Source organism: Lutjanus erythropterus, chromosome 18, assembly GCF_056507025.1.
Source record: "Lutjanus erythropterus isolate fLutEry1 chromosome 18, fLutEry1.hap2, whole genome shotgun sequence".
Classification (NCBI taxonomy): Eukaryota; Metazoa; Chordata; class Actinopteri; order Lutjaniformes; family Lutjanidae; genus Lutjanus; species Lutjanus erythropterus.
The window spans coordinates 16695514-16711155 of NC_139334.1; the positions used below are offsets into that span (position 1 = coordinate 16695514).

General features: G+C 40.3%; 1 protein-coding gene across 3 annotated transcripts in view; it reads right to left on the reverse strand.

Moving 5' to 3' along the window:
• The window catches only part of rps6ka1 (ribosomal protein S6 kinase a, polypeptide 1), a 79588-nt gene that overhangs the window by 17477 nt on the left and 46469 nt on the right, over positions 1–15642 (reverse strand). The window contains exon 1 of one of the 3 annotated variants that reach the window (XM_084742774.1): positions 1804–1919. The exons of the other annotated variants lie outside the window; for them this stretch is intronic. Within the exon in view, the coding sequence (XP_084598900.1) occupies positions 1804–1845 (42 nt within the window). The 5' untranslated portion in view covers positions 1846–1919. Of the gene's footprint in view, positions 1–1803; positions 1920–15642 lie in introns of those variants that run through there. 3 annotated transcript variants of the gene reach the window in all.

Consider the following 15642-nt stretch of genomic DNA (forward strand, 5'->3'; position numbering starts at 1 on the left):
ACATTCAGAATATTTTCACCACTTTACCTTGCTATCAGATGGCCCTTTCAGATGGGAAACTACTGTTACATAAGCCAAATATCGCTCTCTGCAAAGCAACCTTAAGGAAAAATTGATGAATCCAAAAGTCACACAACAACACTAACAAGCTAAGTGATAAAGGCAGCAGTAGACCAGCAACTCCTGTTTTCTCCAAAGTAAAACTACTGATCTCACTAACAGAGTCTGGTTGAGCAAGAGCGAGTGATATTTGGTTTATATAATGGCAGCTTCCCATCAGAAAAGGCTGCCTGACGGCAAATTAAATCAATAAAAATAGTCTAAATATAGTGTAAATTTAAATTAACAATGATTTTTTTGGGTTGGGCCTTTTTTTAGGTGTCTGAAATATGTTTTACTGGTGATCCCTTCCAGAGCAGTTCAATATAGGGTTGCAAATTTTATAAATTTCACTTAACCAATAGTTGAAACTGCTAATAATCAATTAATCATTGACAATCAGTACAATCAAAATGCATGTTTTTTCTTGATTTTTCTAATTTTCATGTTTTTTTCATTTTAAGTTTAAATTTCCTTATTCAATAAATGCCTCTCTAGACAAAACAACATCAATTGAGGTTAAATTACTGCTATTTCTAGATTAATTATGGATTGATACATTCTTAATCTTAATTAATAATAAGCATCCATAGTACATTGTTTCACTTCCACGCTAGTACTCCTCTCCGTGACTCCAAACTGTGGGTGTGTTGATCACCATCTACTGTAGGAAGTACAGTGACTATTGATAAGTACCTCACACAACCCCACTGCAAATAATTTGAACTATCCCTTTAAGGAAATTTCAATACACAGGTTTCCTCCCATTTTACAGCCACAAATGTACATGTACTCTTGCAGATGCAACTCACAAACACACATACAAACACAGAATGGGGTAAAAAAAAAAAAAAAGGCTGCGGTGATGATGGTTGCCACACTAGTGACAGGAAACCTCCCTTTCCTCCAAGTCCTCACTTCCTCTTTTGTTGAACCGATCTCACTTCCTTACTGCTCGATAATTTAAACATGTGTGCTTGCTAGCAGCGGGGAGCTGCGTTTCCCAGGATAACTGCTGCTCGGAGAAAGTTTTAAAATGCACCAAACTTATCTGATGATTCTAAAAACATGGAAAAATTAGCAACAGCTGACAATTTTGGCACTCATTTGACAGTTCAATGAGGTCATCTGAGCATAGTGCACCGTCATAAACTGAAATGAGTTAACTATTTGAGGTAATAATAGTCTCTGCACATCAAGATGATTTGACTGCACCGTTTTGATTTTATTATGTTTTGTGCCTACTACTAAAACGCATAAGCTGAACAGTAGGCTACTAGATCTGGATCATGCTGCATGTGTGGCACTGAATTAGCACTACCTCAAAAACCAACAGAACTTTTTTACGACAGCCATATTGAAACAGTACGGTAAGGTCTATTTTGCACTTGCAGAATGAAAGAGAAAAATGAAGTTTTTCTCTCAGTCTAGTAAAATTAACCATGTACTACATGTTTAAGGGTTAGAGGAGGTGCAAGTTATGCACATACTCCAGCATTTCCTCGCACTTCACAGCTGAGTTGATGGCAGATCAGCATCACATCCACCCTCACAGAGGAAACCCCTTCCTCTCCTCCCAAAATATCACACAGCTGCCTGAAAGTTCTGACAAGTCCCCGGTCTCCAACACATCCATCACCTAGACACCACTCACACTCACCTCACAACACACACACACACACACAAAAAAAAGCATGCACTTGCCTCTTGCGTGCGGGCTTTGGTGCGAAATAAAAGCCTCCACATGTCTGTATGCAGATACTTCCATGTCACTGGTGTCAGTGAGTCTGCGATACTCACCGCCTTACAAATACACAGCCACTGTGTCAGAGTTGGCTAACTTTTAATGTGCGCAATACCACGACAATGACAGAGATACAATCTGCACACACACACACACACACACACACACACACACACACAGCAAAATGGGAAGTGATGTTATGAAAATGCATATGAGCTGCAGACGGACTTGTGGACAGAAAAGGTTGCAGAGGTGCAGGAAGTGTCTCTTAAGAAGAGCTTTCTTACTAGGAGAGTGTTTAGACTTCAGCAAGGTTGAAGATACTGGTATCATATGTTACTGAATGAGAATGAGACTGAAGGAAGTGGTTGTCAAACTGGTGGGGGGGAGGCCCCCTTAAGGGTGTGTAGAGCAACTACAGGTGGGGGGCATGGATGACCAGGGGAGAAATATAGAGGGAAAAAAATTAAATGACTATGATTTATGTAAGGGAAATAAAATTAAAAAAAAAACAGGGGTCTGCTGCTGCTAACACAATAACTTTTATTTCACTAAAATTCAACTGGAATCTTTTTTTTTTAAATCAGTTGCTTCACCAGTCATTGTTAATACTTGATAATAATTGTGAGGTGGGAGGGTTGCAAACTTTTTCTATCTGCTGAAGAAGGCATGCCAGAAAGAGTTTGGGAACCACTGACGTAAAGAATGCACTGATACCAACCATGTCACGCTAACTGTCAGAAAGTTGGCTAAATAACGCTAAGGGTGTCCCTTCATGTCTCACCTCAATATATGTGTATGAAAATGGAATTTATGGGTATCAGAGAGTCTCACCTTTACAAAAATGTCAACTTTATTCTAATCCCATGAAGCTGTGGACAAAACCATGCACTGTATTTCATGCAGTAAAATGTGTTATTTCTTGCCTGTTCCTTGTTTAATATTTCTTCATATTGACGTCACTAAAAAGTATTAGAATTATATAAGTTGGGTATGATTGGAAAGGAGATACCCTTGTGGATTCAATGAACCAAATTATACTGGTGTGATGATGATGGTCACCATAGTAACCGTATCTTTGTAGTGAGAGCATTTTTTTAAACTGTATAAAATGGCCTATTGTAAGGATTTTTTTCTATGGTGTTCTTCAAGGTCTAGTATCTTAACGGGGTATTTTGGAGTGATTTTTAACAACTTTTATCAATTTTCTGGTGGTCAAAAATGGCTAAATTCTGCACCAAATCTGTGTAATGTACTTATGAGACACGACAAAGCAAGGGAATGGAAATGATATACTTCTATTATATAATATCGAATCATATCCATGAGCTGCATCGTAAATTATTCTTCAGGTTCCCAGATTTCCGATGATGTATATCACTTCTACGTGACATATACTGTTGACCTGCCAACTCCCCCTAAAGACCCCTGTCCCCCTCTGAAAAAAAATGACAAAAATAAGCATATGGTAGTGAGGGGTGGAGTGGAAAAAGTTTGACAGAGATACAGAAAGAGAGAAAAAGACACTGTTGCAGGAGCACAGAGACGTCTACTCATAATTAGGCACTCTGTATGATTACACAAGCCTCTGCTGGCAAGCACAGGAGTTCCCAGAGAAGGAGAGGAAATTGATTACAAGCTGATGCACGCCTGACAAGAGTCTGAGAGGTTCGTCAGAAAAATCCCATTTGAAGTTTGGATTTAGCTCTTAAATCTCATCTGGCTAAACTCCAACAAACCCCAAACGTCTTCTGTACAACAAACTTTCATGACCAGATTCTAACATTTTTTTCACTATCAAATCATTTACCTTCCGTCAGAGATGGACCTGCTGTAATGCTCTTTGATAAACACAAGGGGCCAGTGCAGGTCTACAGCCAGGCCAGCGGCCCGGGCGCCAGATGAGAGGTGCTCTGAGATAGAAAGGAGCTTTAGCCAAGTAAGGGCATGTTCACATTGTTAGCTCTTGCTGTTGGTTCTGACATCAATTAGAGCAACGGAAACAAAAAGCAGGACAGAGAGGGAGCATGTGGGAGGTAACAGAGACTGAACTGCTGCTCAAAAACTGTCCAATCACAGCAGGAAAGGTCACACAGGTTTAAGCGTTTTGAAGCATCACAGTGGAGGTCTAACATACTCCAACGAGAGGCCCGTAAAAAAGAAGACTGGACATGTTAAAGGAAAGACAGAGCTGTCAAAATGGCCTTAACAGGGGAGGAGAAGACGAACACGAGACAATTACAGTATTTCTCTACGTGTCTCTCGCTCTGGCTGCTCCTCTTTCCTGGAAAACGGAGCAGCGGCACCTGCACGTTTTCAAATGCCTGACAGCTCTGACTGCTGGAACAGAGAGGAGGAGGCGGAGGAGGAGGAGGAAGAAGAGGAGGAGGAGGAGGAGAGAGGAAGTCCAGAGAGGAGACGACATAAATGACTGGTGTACATGGAGGGAGACAGAGCAGTCTAAACATCCATCCGACTGACCGAGGCCCAGTCTCATTACTGTGAAAACAAATATCCTACTCTAGACTTTGTCTGCTTGAGTGCACGCGCACACACACACACACACACACACACACACACACACACACACACGGTATAGGTACCAGGAGCAGCATGACTTAGACTATGACTGAGATTTTGTGATTACATAATAAATAATAAAGAGAATAAGAGACACTTGAAAATATTGTAGGCTTTACATTAAAAAACACACCACTATGATAATATGCATCACATTTTTCTGTACAATTTTCTAATGAATACATCCTTCATAGAGCCTGTAAATTGTGACCACACCAATCCTTTAGGGTTGCAACCGATTATTATTTTTACTATCTATTAGTCTGCTAACTATATTCTCGATTAATCAATAATTTTTTTTTGATGTGCGAAATGCTGAAAAATGCCCATCATGAGTTATCAGACCCCAGGAAGACCTAGGAGTCTGTAACACAGGAAAGGAAAGTAATCGCGATGAAAGAGCGAGAACTAGTGAATGTTTGGCAGATAACTAAGCTGCCACATCAGGAAAAAATACTAATCAATGAATCAATCAATCGACTAATTGTTTCAGCTCTATAATCCTTTATGTATCATAAATAAAAACAACATGAGTTTGATCGTGTCTTCCCTCCTCCAGCACGACACTTGCTCTCTTCTTATTAGTTGATTATTACGATTATTCACCATCACCACCTCTGTTAATAGTTTGTAATTGTTCAATAAAGCATTAGAAAATAAACTTAGAACTTATTAATAACTAACTATTAAAAAGGGAGCTTTATTAGAAAGTGTTACCTATTTTCCCATCTGATTATCATCCTTTTCGCACTATAGTCCTGCAGAGGCAAATGTCCAATAATCCTGTAAGATTAAGAGGTTTTGAGAGAGAATAAAAGTACAATCATCTCGGTCGGACTGAGGAATGTGTGTATACAGCGCTACAGTTTGACTATACATATGAACTGCCATAGGAATTTCTGCTTTAAAGTTACATAAAGAGGCTCGCATCTGTGTGTGCGTCATTGTCCACAGACTTCTGTCTTTGTGCGCGAATGTCCAGACATGTCTGCAGGCAAGGACCCAAATCTGTCTGCTGAGACACAGGAATGTCTCTCTCAGTTTTTATCAGTCTCAAACTCTGTCCCCATCTTCTTCAGCTCTTCAAGACAGACACCAAAGAGTGCTGCTAAATTTTGAAGGGCAGGACTGACTCATTCATTCAACTGGTTCCTTTTCCATTCATCATTAAATGTTTTTTTTCCTTCTGATGAACAGGCTGTTCCTGCGACACACCTTTTTTCTACTTCGCCCAACAGCCTCTCCATCTGTCCATCCTCTCACTTTCTCCTTTCGTCCTCTAGCAACACCTGCTGTGACGACTGTGACTGACGGACCACAAGTACAAAAAAAAAAAAAAAAATGGAGCAGTGGAAGAAGAGAAAGAAGGACTGGGAAGAGGCGGTGCTGCAGATGGACATTCGTCCCATCATGGTGGTTTAATACTAGCTTAGCCGGGGGCAGGCAGTGGGGAGGGGGCTGATTTAAAGAACATCACAAAGGAAGAGATAAATAGAGGAAAATAAAAAGTTCAAGTTCAAACTGGCAGACCAACCCAGAGGCTCATCAAGAACAAAGAACCATCAGCCGGGCAAAGACTTCTAGTCTTTATCCCTCACTACTTAACGTGATTATCTCTGTCAGCTACTGTTATCCCACAGAACGATGAGAGACAAGAGCTTCATCTGTGGGCATTAGTTTGTTGAGTGGTTTGTGGTTTGTGACTAGTCTCAGGTTGTCTGTCACTGCTAAGAGGTAACATGTTCTGACCCTGGACCCATCAGCAGAGGCCGCCACTGGGGTTAATACCCATCCTTTAGTTAACTGCACCATCTGTCTCATCTGCTTATCCAATTACATCCATGACATCTGCACACACAGACACAAAAAAAACACCCATGAAGTTGTATAAACAGCAGTTAAGGCTCATTTATTCCCGTTTAAATACGAATACGTCCATTTCAAATGATGCAACCATCGCTGCCTACATACTTCCATGCGGCCTTTACGTTAGCATGGATATTAATCTATACATCAACAAGATGGGCTACTCAGAGTCAAAAGTTACCCAAAAGAAGAGTCAGAAGTTTCTGACAACAATGAGCACGATGACGTAGTAGGAGGTTGTAATAATGTTGCTCTTGAGGGAGAGGGGGACACAAACAGAGCCACTGTGTCAGACATTGTTGGCCTGTGCAGCCATTAAATACATGCGAATCATCAGGATCCATAAGGTTTTAGGAAATGTTCACAAATACAGACGAAATTAATGCAGAGCGTGGACAGAAGGCTCCATTGTAGCTTTTTAAGAGTTCAATTCAAAGACTTTTTAAGCACTTTCAAGGTATATAAACCAAAAACTTCTAGATTCTCAAAGCTTTTACATCACATCTGAGTCTGGTATGAGAGAAACGGACTGAAAACACACCGAAACACCAGATTATGTTTGAATCCAAGCAGTTTTCAAGAATTATATTCAAGCAAGTATATTCCTAAACCTTAAAAATATAATGGCTGAAATTAAAGTGGTTATATTATGTTTTTTTTTTTTTTTTTTTTTTTTTTGGGGGGGGGGGGGGGGGGCGCTTTCATTTAAAATGTTATTTTAGCTTTTAGTGCATCTGAAAGACTTGCAAAGTCACAAAGCCAAAGAGAGATACTCACTCCACAGAAAACACTCCTCTTGAACTGCTTTTAACACTTTGTTTGTAATCTAGCCTTTGATATGTTACTAAGTAACATCACAATGTAACATATTTGCATAATGCGCAGCTAGTCTGGGATGGGTTTACGGCCTTAGAAAGCCAGTATGTGAAAAATATGTTTTTTGAAAGCAGGTAAATGGACTTGTATTTGTATAGTGCCTTTTTAGTCTCCTGACACATTCATACACTAATGGCTGCCATGCAAGGTGCCTCTGCTCCTTGCAGGGCAGCAAAAAGTATTTGCTTCAAAAAGAGCATAATACGGCCACTTTAAGGCTTTTCCAAATATTCACGACTTCGTGCGAGCCCTGCAGTTAGACGTCGCTACTAGACTGACCAAGCCTGACAATGCACTGCACCAAACGGCATCACTGAATGACACCAGCAAATGTTCGGTGTGCAACGAGTCTCGAGTGGCACAGGTGGTAGATTTATATCAAATTCCAGAGACAAGCCAAAGGTGGATGGTACAGGAAATGTACCAGAGGTAGCTCAGGATTAGCACGGATGCTACAGGAAATTCTGTGTTGGCATCTGTAATATTAATAGCACCAGCAAGAATAGCAGTAAGATGATAGGCAGTTCAGCGCTGGGCCAGTTGACATGAGGCCATAATGGCCTTGTGTAATACCCAGAGTGGCAGCGATGGTCAATAAATAAATAAATAAATAAATAAACAAAAAGAGAGAACAAAGAGAGGAATACAGAGATAAGTGGGAGAGATGGATGAGACAGAGGAAGAGAATAAAAAGGGTGGATGCTGTAATATAAACAATGAGGTCATCGGTGTTAAAGCTAAGCTGGCTCACTGCAGTGCAAGTGTGTAGCTCTCTACACCACCATGCATACAGAATATACAGCCACGCCAGCATATACATGCACAGAGTACAACCCATAGAAACACAAACAATAACATGGCCTGAGCTTCTTTATCTCAGTTGCATTGTATTTCTCTGTCATCACGTAACCATTTCCAACTCTCACAGTTCAAACCCGTCACACTAGCCAGAGCGAGTCTAAAATAGCTGCTTCACATCTCTGTCAATACTTCCTGCTTCCTCCCTCTCGTGGTTCTCTCTTTCCTTAAATATCAACCCAACCACTTGCCAAAAAAACGCACACTCAAAACACACATGCACATAAATCAAAACACTGGCGCATCCTTCCTGATCCTTCCTGTCTTACACACCAGTGATAACCTTGTGCCTTGTTCCACAGCATGTCCGACTATCAGTCTTGTTCATATGTCAGCTCCATTGCCTGCACACTTGAGATTAAAGCTCTTGCGGCAAACAAGCATGGAACCGCCACACCTTCATTTCTCTCCAATAAAGCCAGATAAGAGCCAGCTAACCTTCCAGTTTGATGTTCAGTGGTGTATACAATCCTGGACACCTGCTGAATTTTCTTTCATTTTCTGCATGCACTGGTGAAAGATCCCAATGGAATATGAATGGATTTAATTTGAGGAAACATGAGCGTGCACGGTTCACTTATGAATGGAGTCCAAGTCCTCCAGCTTTGAGGAAAAAAGCTAATTGTCTCCCCTTACTTTATCAAAAAGTACACTGCGGTATTGTTTGATCTGTAAATGGCTTTTGATGTCTAAAATGGGAATCTTCAAATGATAATTTAAAAGGATAAACTGAGACTTTAATCAAATATTTCTCACAAAACCCTTTTTGACACATGGGAAGCATTTATTTGAATTTCATTAAGGCTGTCTTAATAGCTTTTTTGTCCACTTGGGGGCAGCAGAACCAGCAAACGACATGTTTGAGCATTTCTTGCTTTGAAACTGCAGTGAACAAGGGAAGTCTAAAAAAATGGATTTAAGCAGGCTGTGTATATGACATCATAAACCTAAGGAACCAATCCCACTAACCAAGGGGGTGGTGCTATACATGTTATTAGTGGCAATCCCCAGCACACAGGAGAAGCTGGATGTAGCTTGTTACTGTGATTAACTACCAAAACAGAGGAGAAGCCAGCTGCAGCTCCTTAGGGTTAGGTGTGAAGGGTTTGGTGATGTGAGGAGAGGACAGAAAACAAAAATCAGACAATTTATCACTTCTTGCAGAACATTTTCTAGTGTTTAAAACATGACTTGAGGTGGACTATTAATATGTGTGAACTCTGGAGAAATGCTATATTTTAAATCGGTTAAAGAGCTATTAATTAATTAATGATTACTCACCAACATCCCTAGTTTACCAGTTTAAGTGACCAACTATACATTTCAGATAGTCATTGGACCCATAGAGACGTGCTGTAGATTTGTGCGGCATTAAGATTAAAACAAAAAACCTTTTGTAGTGAACTGAGTTAGACATTAAAAGATTGAATGAAGACTTGTTTACTTGCCAAAGATGCTGGAAGTACGACAGATGGGGCTGATACAGACAAATTTACCAGCATTTGGGTGACGGCTAGTGAAAGTTTGTTAATCAGTGTGGATGAATTTCCTCCTGAAGCCCATTTCTTTCATTAAGGTTCTGTATCCTCACACTCGACAAACAGTTTGGATGAGTAAGTGTGCTGCTGACACAAAGAGGAAATTCATTGTTGAAGTATTAAATTATGTCTTCATCTGGAGGGGAATAAACAGATCTGTGGTTTTGTCAACCCATTTCTGAATAAATAGACTATGATTGCTGTTGATGGGATTTTGCATTTCCTGTTCTACATGTGACACCGCTGCCATGGCAACAAAGGTCAAAGGTTATATGGACCTAGGGGCAACATGACAAACTGCTGAGGAGGAGAAACCGATCAGAGAATAAAACGGAAGAATGATAAACAGAAACAGACACAAATGCAACCTGAAAAGATGAACCAATAAATGGAAATATTAAAAAAAAAAATCTGCAGAGGGTTTGTTAAATCAAGAGACAGGAAGAGATGGGGCAGAGCAGACAGAACAAACACCATCGGCATCCATATTAATGTGAACTATAAAGGATAAGAGCAAGTGGTCGGAACATCGTCCTTAATCGACGCTGAGAGGGAGAAGCGTGAAACTATGGCAACTGTGTTCCTCTGTCTGCATCTCCCAGCATCCTCTTTGTGAGACAAGAGGTTGTACCAGAGGCAAGGCCACACACAAGCACACAGGAAACATTTTTTAGATGATGCTTCCAGGTAACATTTTGCCAGCCTCCATCTTCACAAATAGAGCACTTTTCTGCCTTCAAACTCTACTTCACCGTGCAATTTGGTGCCAGAAATTGTCTCCTCGCCATCCATGCTGCATGAGAGTGAATTTATCTGCGTTTATTCTGGAAGTAATATATTATGATGGCCTTTAAAGGGCAGCAATGACTCTAATATCACAGACATTTGAGAATACACAGACTTATCTATATGACAATGCACACACACACACACTGGATGATTTATGGAGCTGGCTCTCCAACTGTCAGAGTAGCCCCATGTAATCACTATTGTACTAGTACTAGTGTGTGTTTGTGTGTGTGTGTGTGTGTGTGTGTGTGTGTGTGTGTGTGTGTGTGTGTGTGTGTGTGTGTGTGTGTGTGTGTGTGTGTGTGTTTATATATGCATTTGAAGCTTAACTGATGTATGAATGACAATCCCTATGAGAGGACCGGTGTTGATTTATGAGAACTGTGTGTATATATGCATTAAAACCTTTTTGCTCCTAGCGGCACAAGTCACAATCAGGGCTTAGCGACGGCAAGGACACAGTAACCATGACAACTAGGGCCCCATAGCAGCCATGAATGGATGGAGGAGGGGATGAAGTGAATAGATGGGTGGATCATACATCTGAGGGGCATCTGGTTCAAGTCTGGTAGGATTTTTAGTCTGTTCTGGGATGATGAAACTCACTGATATTTGGACTTGACATGCCCAGTGCACACACACACAGTTCCACTGCATCCATTCACAGAAATCGTCTTTCGTTGGGTCCAATACGGACTTTTTCATTCATATATCAACTTCAGCCTGGCCTAATGCACTCTGACAAACATTATATTGCACCATGAAGACAGTCGAAAAAGGAAAATGCTTGTTTCATACAAGCTAGGTCTTATTTTTTGTAATTTTGACCAATTTTTATTACAAGCACAGGGACAGTTCAGATTATTTGAAGTAGGGTTGTATGGGGTATTTATTGATGGTCAGTATATTACCTACAGTAGATCACAGTTGACACACCCCCAGTTTGGAGAAACAGTGAAGTACAAGCACAGAAATTAAGCAATGCACTCCTCTAGACAGGGTCAGCAGCAAAACATAATTTAGCCACTTAAAAAAGGTCCATCTAAATTAATCAATATCAGTTTAATTGTAAGCATTTTAAGAATATTCTCACTGTTGTTACATTGTCGTCAGACAGCCTTTTCTGTTGGGAAACTGCCATTATATGAGCCAAATCTCTCTCTCTAGCACTCAATTAAACACTATTGGTAAACTCTTTCTGTTGTTGTGTGATGTCTGTGAATCCAAACTAATGTTTTAAAACACAGAAGTCACACAATAACACAATCAAACTACCCGAGGTGGTGGCAGATCAGCAACTCACTTGTTTTGCAAGCTAAAACTGATGATTTTACCAATAAAGTCTAGTTTTTGCAGATATTTAGCTTATATATCAGCAGTTTCTCATAACAAAAGCCTGTCTGATGGGAAGGCAGTTTTTATGTGGACCTTTCTTTGGTGACTAAAATACATTTTGCTGCTGACCCTATCCACAGCAGTATATAACTTAGCTTCCTTCACCAGCTGCTTTCCCAAACTGGGGGTGTGCTGATCGCCATCTACTGTAGGTAATACACTGAACTTTAAGTGCTGAGGAAGTTCCCAAAACAATACTGGATTTTTACCACCGACTATAATTTGGTGCACAGACAGTTTTCCTGTGCAATGAGGGATCATTACAACATTTTAAGTGCCAACTTTCAGTTTTACCTCCAAAGTGGTTTCCAGTCCCCAGGCTACAGATCTGAAACAGGCCATGAAACATTTGCCACCAAGCCGCGAGGGAACAATATGATTCGGTGAAAAAGGCTGAATAATATATAACTTAATAAACTATTCATGCGGTAATTACACTGTCTGTGTTGCATCTTCCCTCCCCAACCAGAAGACACTGATTTTTGATGTCAAGTGGGTCATCAGTGTGCAAGGTAATCAGTGCATAACCACCCAATTAGCTACTGAATCTGCGTTTCCTGTGTTGCCATTGCTGTTGTAACTAGCTTGTTCACACAACTAAAAAACAGAAACACTTAATTTGAGAGAGTGGGTGAGTTTTTTCTTTGGAAGAGAGTAGGGGATATTAAAGAGGTAATCTGGATTTTTTGATGTAGGGCTGTTTGCACACCAGACCTGTTTGTGTTACTGTGCGACTCTGGTCATTTAAAAAAAAAAATGGTTTGGATTCATCAAAGTCACACAGTAACACAAACAAACTAACAAATGGAGGCAGCGGTAAACCAGCAACTTGCATGTTCCACAAACTAAAATGACAGATTTCACCTATGGGGTTTGGCAAGTTTGGAGAGAATGATAGTTGGCTGGTGTAACTCCGGTTTCCTGCCAGAAAAGGCTGTCTGTTGGCAAGGTAAAATGGTGAAAATATCCTAAATTTAGTGTACAGTTCAACTGATACTGACTTTTATGGCGGACCTTTAAGTGGCTAAAAGACCCTTTGTTGTTGAGCCTGTCCATAGTAGTACATTTCCCATCTTACTCCTCTCTGTGTCTCCAAACTGGGACCGAGTTGACCACCATCTACTGTAGGTAATGCACTTCATTGTCTCACTGCTCATGTTTCTTGTTGGACTTGCAGTCTATCAAAATCTCAGCCATGCATCACAAAGAATTAAAAAGATGGCCAAAATGACCAAAAATAGGACTTCAATAAACTTGAATATTCTTTTAATGATTGCTTGTGGCAAAATCAATTCTGTGAGATGAAATGAAACACCCTTGATGGAGAGATAAAAGATAGTTTAACATCATCCCATGAAACTGAGAGCAGTGAGGTGAAATAAATCGCTGATGGCCAAGAAGACTGAGAGAGAAACAGAGGTTATATTGTGTACAATACAGTCCAAAGATTTAGAGCCCCCTTCCAGCACAGAGGCAGGCTGGGTAATTGGGCTGTAAACCATCTCCCAGCCTCTGAGTATGTGTGTCCATGTTTTTTTTGTGTGTGCGTGTGTTTGTGAACCAACCGTCACCCCGAGCCACCTAAACTGCTGCTGCCATTAACATCAGCTTCTGTTGATGATAAACTCAGATAAGAGGATATTCACTTGACGGGCGCTTCAATCAACTGCTACCAACCCCCCCAACACACACACACACACACACGCCACATCACACAGAAGCATCACTAACAATCACTGATTTACTTCCTTCAAGCGCTGCTGCACATGCACACTCACACACACCACACATACACACACCCCTCCTGGGCCTGCAGAGGCAATCATACTGTAACAAGGTCTGTTAGCTGCGAAGAAGAAGGAGCCATTTTAATTTGTGTTAAAACCTTCTGGAGAGGCTCAATTAATGCGCATAAACGTGGCTCTCTGACTCACACTTGATAAGATGTGAATGAGGCCCTGTGTGCGCTTTTGTTTGCGTGTGGCTGCATGTAGATAAGCCGAGGTAATAGATTTTTTTTATTGTAATGTGTGAAGGTTTGTGTGTGTGTGTGTTTGGTCAGAGCAAAGTCCTGTGTCCAGCTTGCGTAATGAAGCTAATTTTCCATTCCACACTCTTGTTAACTGACTGACTCGCCACGTAGGAGTAGGAACACCAAGAGTTGTTTATACATAACAGATGAACCAAACACACTCCGGACTTTTCACCGAAAGCTTTTGATTTCTCAAACACCATTCAATCAGGCATCACAATGTCAAACATCCTTTTTTTTTTTCTTCTTTACTTTTTATGTCCTTGCTGAAAAACTAGCATTCAGCAGCTGACAAAAGGTGTTCAGCTGTTTTAAGGTCATCCTCGACTTTTGAGTGATGAACTTCACAAAAAGTTAAGAGAAGTTTGGCGCAGAAACTTTCACAAGAACAAAAAGCGAACAGGATAAAAACGGGGCAGGACAGCCAAGGACACCTGCTCAACAAATCGTTAAACAGCAGACTTTATCTGGACGGCAAGACATAATGATGAATTAGACTGTAAGGAGGAGGGGCACTGAGGAGAAGTGATGGAAGATAAAAGAGGAAGTGGATGCTGTACTGGAATGTACAGAGTAAAACGATGAGGGAGAGTATGAGAAAGGGCATCTTCAAGCTTCGGTGCTTTTTCTCATTTAGGAGATGTGTGTGTGTGTGTGCCTGTGTGTGTGTGTGTGTGTGTGTGTGTGTGTGTGTGTGTGTGTGCGTCATCAGGGTTCCCTCCCTGTCGTCATCGAAGGTGCTGCTGGAACACCAGAGTCCACTCACTGCAGCGCTTTGACAGAATCCAGAGGCTGTTTGCACTTGTTGTTAAGGCTACGATTTTTATCGTCTGATCAGACAGAGAGTTACAGGCAGTAAGTGGCAGCTCTGCTTGTTCCTCGTCAGTCCTGCTCGCAAAAATAATCAAATGAGCCAGACCTCACTGCCATCGAAACTGACACGCTCAATCCCATTATTATGCATGATGTAGTGTCTGTAGATGGGGACGGTGGCGCCGGAACAGATACAGAATATGGAAAAGAAAAGAGACATGGTGGACGTATTCAGGTCAACGCCCACGTTGAAAGACACATAATGTCAAGTCTTCATCATCACATCTTAAACATATAATTAAAATGACAAGGGCCGTTATTTCCTTATTGAGTAACAGGCTATTATGTTTTAGCAATTTCATAATCACTGAAAGCTGGAAAATAAAGACTTAAATCTAGAGCTGAAACCAATGATGGTTTTCATCATTAATTCATCTGTTGATTGTTTTATTTTACATGAACTGGTATTATCAAGTGGGTTTTATCCATGTGAAGATGTGTTCTATTGGATGTATTCTATTCTATTCTCATCTTATCTTATTTTTACAAGTGGGTTTATTTTTCATCTTATTTTACATTAATTTTGGTATATATTCTTGTTTTTTTTTTGTGCATTTTATATCTTTTTTATGTGAAACACTTGGTGCATGTAATTTATTTGCAGTGAGCCACTTAGGGTTGCATTTCTTGTACAGAAGGTGCTATATTATATATATATATATATTTTTTTTTAAATCAATTTGTTGACAATATGTCTGATAATAGTGAAAAATGTTTGACATTTTTGCTTGAACAAGCAAATAATCGATTTTGAAAATAGGTGCAGCTTCATTTTTTGTCAGTCATTTAATCAGCTAATCCTGTCAGATGTAGGTATTACACATCTCATCTATATTACCAAAAGAGTGTCTAGTTTCAATTAAAGGATCAGTGTGCAGGATTTAGTCTGATTTAGTCTATTCTGTATGAAATAATACAGAATAGGAGCATTAATCTGAAAAACAATTAGAAAATGATTAGGAGAACAAATATACAAGTTAAACAGAAACACA